Source organism: Pteropus vampyrus, unplaced genomic scaffold (assembly GCF_000151845.1).
Source record: "Pteropus vampyrus isolate Shadow unplaced genomic scaffold, Pvam_2.0 Scaffold160, whole genome shotgun sequence".
NCBI classification, from domain to species: Eukaryota; Metazoa; Chordata; class Mammalia; order Chiroptera; family Pteropodidae; genus Pteropus; species Pteropus vampyrus.
In genome coordinates, this window is record NW_011888941.1 from 316,484 (window position 1) to 321,467 (window position 4,984).

A 4,984-nucleotide genomic window follows, 5' to 3' on the forward strand; every position below is an offset into this window, starting at 1 on the left:
TAGATACTAACCTGTGATATCTTTTTTCGCCCAGAAGGTAGCAATACTGGGCATAGAAGAAAGAACTTTTCTTGATACAGATTCCATCATAATGATACCTGGAAAATAAAGGTTTCTTAAAGATTATGTCAAACCACGAGCATGCTTTATAGAAGAAAGTGAACAGACTAGCTAATGAAGACCAGGGGTTCTTTTCTGGGTTTTATCATTGACTCCTTTTATTAGGAAAAGCTAATCAGTCAGTCATTCAGCCTGTTCAATCTCTGTTAGGTAGACGATTTCATTCTATTTCACACACATCAGCTTTGAAATGTTTGAAACGTTCAGCTTGCGAATGTTCTCCTCTGGGGTCCCAGTTTATGACACTCTGATCCTAGAGAAATGCAACAGGGAGAGTCCCCTGCTGCCACCGTTAACAGTCCTCAAATGAGGTGAAGCTACTCTGAGGTTTCCTCTACTGGGAACTGGACTCAGCGAGGAAGCTAGGGCCTTCTCTGCAGGCCAGACACTCTTCTACCGAGCCCAGGAAACCACAGCAGACTGTCTAGGCTCATAGCAGCAAACAAAAACCTTTTCAAGTGAAATGTTCAGCATTGGGTTTGGTGAAATTTTCCACTGTCTTCACTCCTTCATGAGTGTCCAGGCCTTTTCTAACTTGGCTTCCATTCCTTCTCACCCATTTCCTGATCTCACTAATTTCGTCCTTTTTAAAACAAACAACAAATAACAATAATAATTGAGTGACAGTTATAACACTATACACCAGTAACACTGGAATTTCATTTTGCGTTAAAATGTAGCCTGGGTACCTAATCTCCTAACTTTAATTCAAATATACTAATTAGAAATTTTAGCTCTGAGAGTAATTAAAACAGTTCTATTATTCTATGTGTGTAATTATTTAACTATTTCAACAATTAGACATTTATATATCTAAATACTTAAGGTGTTAGAACAAAAAAATAAATTGTGACTTTTGTATTTTAACAAAATCCCTAAGAAAATAGAAACTAATATTTGGTTCCAGCATCGTGACTGAATTATTTCAAGCACTAGGATTTCATCTGAATTATGGGAACTCTTTGGTTAGAGTTGATATTTTCAGTTTTTTTGTTTAGTTTTGCATTTTTTGGTCATCCATTTTATGACTTTTTACAAAATGTTTGTTGTTGACATTTAAAATAAAACAAAAATGATAAACCTACCTGGCACTTCCTCTCGTGCCTAGTCTCCGGGTGCCAAGATCAGGGAAAACCAAACGCACGAGCTGAAAGAATAAGCCAGATTTAAAGTTCCAATTAAAAAATTTAGAAATAAAACTTCCAATTTCTTCTCTTATAATGTTTAAATTGTATTTCTCCTTTCCTGATGATAAAGAAAGTATATGTAAATGAAATTTTAAAAGGTCAGACAAATAGGAAGAGGAAAATATTCCACTCAGAGGAAACTGCCATTTAAACCTCAACGTGCTTCCTTCCAATCTTTTTCCAAAGCCTTAGTTTGTGTATTTCTGTGGTTTACAGATGAAATAACTGGCATTGCACCATTAACACATTTGCAATCTCACTTTCTACTTACTTCTGTCCACACTGTACCATAAACATTTCCCACTGTCATTAAGAATTCTCTGAAAACAGGGATTATTAACAGTTGCATAATAGTCCATCGTGTGAGTGTCCATAATTTTACTGTTTTCCTCTTTTTCCAATGTGATCATCATTTTCACTTTTTATTATTCATTTGTTTACCTAATTTTTTCACTTCTAAGTTTTCGTTAGCAAATGCTATTACAATATCGAATAACATAGCTATTTCTGATTCAAATGCTCATCTACCAGTTATCATTTTGATGCACATTTTGTTAGATAGCACTGATATTATGTTTATGATCATTAAAAAAATAAAAATCTGTTCCGGTTTCCTAATTATAAGAGGTCCATGGCATGCATGATGTTCAAGAGCATGTCTGTTGAAAGTGGAAATCTCAGAGCATGGTGAAATTACAAACATACGGAGCATGGAAGCCATGGTGTTCTGCACAGTCAAGTAATGATTTCTGCTAATTTTCTACAACCCCCACCATCATCACTCAGTCTCCTCTTCTGCTTGGTTTCCTGTTGCACCCCTTTCTTTTTTTCTTAGCTTTCAAGTAGCAGGATTTGACAGTGTGGCGAAACATTCCTCTTGTCTGGCTCCAGGCCATACCTCTTCCTACAGGAAGCCACCCAGGGAGGGTGTGGAGGAGGCAAATGAAGGAACAGGGAAAGTAAGTCTTGCACAGTTAAACCTTGAGGTTGGGAGGCCAAACTGACAGGTTCCTTCAGAGAGGGAGAACCCAAATGTGTAGATGGAAAATAAATGGTAGGAGATAAAAGAAAAGTCAACGAGATGTAAACGCAGAACCAGAAGCCAGAAATTCCTACTTGCAACAGATTCTGATAATTGCGTCTCTTCTTAAGAAAACTCCTTAAAACCTTCCCTATATGTCTAGTTGTAAGATACTAGGTACCGAACAGAATTATTGTAAATTACACAACAGGCTTAGATTCAAGGCCCTGGAAAGCAATCTGGCGTTTTGGAGTGAGAAGCAGAAATAAATTGACTAGTTGTCTGGCAGTATAATAATCAGTACATTTTATTTTACTGAGTAATTCCAACCCCAGTCTATGCTGTGATTTCATTTTATGATCAGGTATACCACAGTTAAAATTTAAAAACCATCTGAGATAATTATTTCCAAACAATGTAATAAGCAAAAAATGTATATACTTAATATATAGAGAGCTCACATAAATCAATAGGAAAAACACAGATATATCAATAAAAAGGGGTCTGGTGATAATATGTGTACACATAGATACATATGACCAAAACACATGCAAAAGTGCTTGTCTTCCCTAACCACTCAAGAAAGTGCAAGTTGAGACAACTAAATATAGTGCTTACCCAACAAATATGCTAGGTTAACAATATTATGGATTTGGGTAAAAATATCAAGAACTACCATGAGGGGTATGAATTGGTTGCATTGTCTAGAATCTCTCCAGGGAGATTACTAGATACAGATGGAGATTTATGATACTTAAAGTAGAGAAAAATTATAAATGAACTAAATTTTCAATAAAGAAAATGGTTAGATGAATTCTAGAACATCCTAAAAAATACTTTATAACCATTATACAACACATAATTAAAAATATTTTGATGTTAAAATGTTCATGATAGTCTAAGTGAAAATAGGCATATAATTATAATAGTTAACATTTTTGGGGTGCTTCCTATTTGCCAAGCCTGTGCAATTCTCTTTATATTAATTTCTTAAGAGCATCTCATAAAGTAGGCATTATTATAACATTACAAATATTCTCATTTTACAGAAGATGAAGTTAAGGCACATAAAGATTAAATAACTTGCCCAGGCTTTTAACCTAATTAGTCTGATTACAGGCTTAGTGATGTTAGAAAGTATATCATCTGTGCATCTGTCTGTCTGTCTGTGTGTCTGTCCACCTGTCTGTCCACCCGTTCATCCATACATCAGTCCATCTATCCATCCAACTGCATAGTATCCACATAGGACGAGGCATGAGGACAATAGGCAGGCAAAGTGAATTGTGAGACACATAACCTAGGGGACTCGCATCCTCAAACATTTGGCTAAAATTTAGTTTTAAAACTCAAAAAAGCCCTCGACTTGAATCATCTAGAAAGAAGTAGAGAGAGGAGGAAGTGTGAGGGGATTTCTTGTGGCAAGACCACCCCCTCACCTGTGAAGAGTGTATGGAACCTGGTATGGTCCTATCACCTTAGGCCTATCAGAAGGGGAATCATGGATTCACTCAAGAGCTTATTGTAAGGCCCCCTCCCTGCAGGTAGTGTCTGACCAGGGCACGGAGCTCCTGGAGGATGGGCGATGAGATGGCCAATGGTCTGGGCTAACAGACAGAGGAGAATGGCCACTGGTTTCAGCTGGCACACCCACAGTCTGCTCAGGTCAAGGATGGCTGAGAGGTTTCTGTGACTGGAAGCTGCCACATGTGAGAAAGAGCTGAAGCCACCTGAGCCCAGACTCTGCCCAGAAAGGGCTCAGGATGGGTGGTCAGGCTTCGGCAAGAATCATTTACCAACGCAAGGGGTGCACACTAGAACATTTCCTGGGGGCTGCTCCGAAGAAGCCACAGAGGGAACCAGAGGATGAGAGTCTGCCTGGCTCCCAAAGCATGAAGCCTCACAGTAGAAACTGTCCATGCATTTTTACCTATCCCATCCCAGAGGGGTCAAACCAGCACCCAGTAAGGTGGGAGAAGGAGGAAGAGGGAGGGAAGACGAAGACCCCACACCTAGTTCTCTGCTGGCAAGAAACCACACTGTAGATGGGCAAAAAAACCTTTAAACTCAGTTCAGAATATAGGACTGGACAGTCTAAGCATCAGACACTGTTCAGCGAATTAGAATGACAACGGAGCTTTGTATCACCAAGAATTTCTGGTGTGGTCATGCTGCCTTCTCAAACACTCATTCAGGGGCAGGAGAATCACCCAAGGAGCAGATCCAAAGGAACATGGAAACAAAGACGAAGTCACTGTGTGATTACTAGCCCTGGCTCCTGCTGGTCACACGTGTGTGCACTTGTATGTGCAAGCATGCAGACGAACCACACACATGGCTACATCTCTGGACAGTGAGGCCATAGCCAGTACTTATTTATTTCTTTTATACACGTTTCTCTAATTCTCACATTTTCTCTAAAGGGAGTCTATTACTATTATAATCATAAAAACGTCAGTACAAGTTATTTTGAAAAAGGAAGTCAGCGTTACGGAAATTCCCTCATCCACGTAAGATTATCACTTGCACCAGGAATGAGCATCACCCATCGTGTGCCCGAGACTGCAAAAGGGAGCAAGACGCATTCCAACATCTGTGCAGGCAACCCTTGTGGGATCTGGAATCAGCTCCATTCCCAGGAGAAAAGGGAGGAAAT

The 4,984-nt window shown here is 39.1% G+C and overlaps 1 protein-coding gene across 1 annotated transcript in view; it reads right to left on the reverse strand.

Annotated features, from left to right (window-relative positions):
* Positions 1–4,984, reverse strand: part of RFX8 (RFX family member 8, lacking RFX DNA binding domain) — a 54,491-nt gene that overhangs the window by 44,814 nt on the left and 4,693 nt on the right. Inside the window, exons 2-3 of the mRNA XM_011370148.1 lie at positions 1,206–1,267; positions 12–98 (exon numbers count right to left, since the gene is read on the reverse strand). Coding sequence (XP_011368450.1) covers positions 12–98; positions 1,206–1,267 — 149 coding nt within the window. The remainder of the gene's footprint in view (positions 1–11; positions 99–1,205; positions 1,268–4,984) is intronic.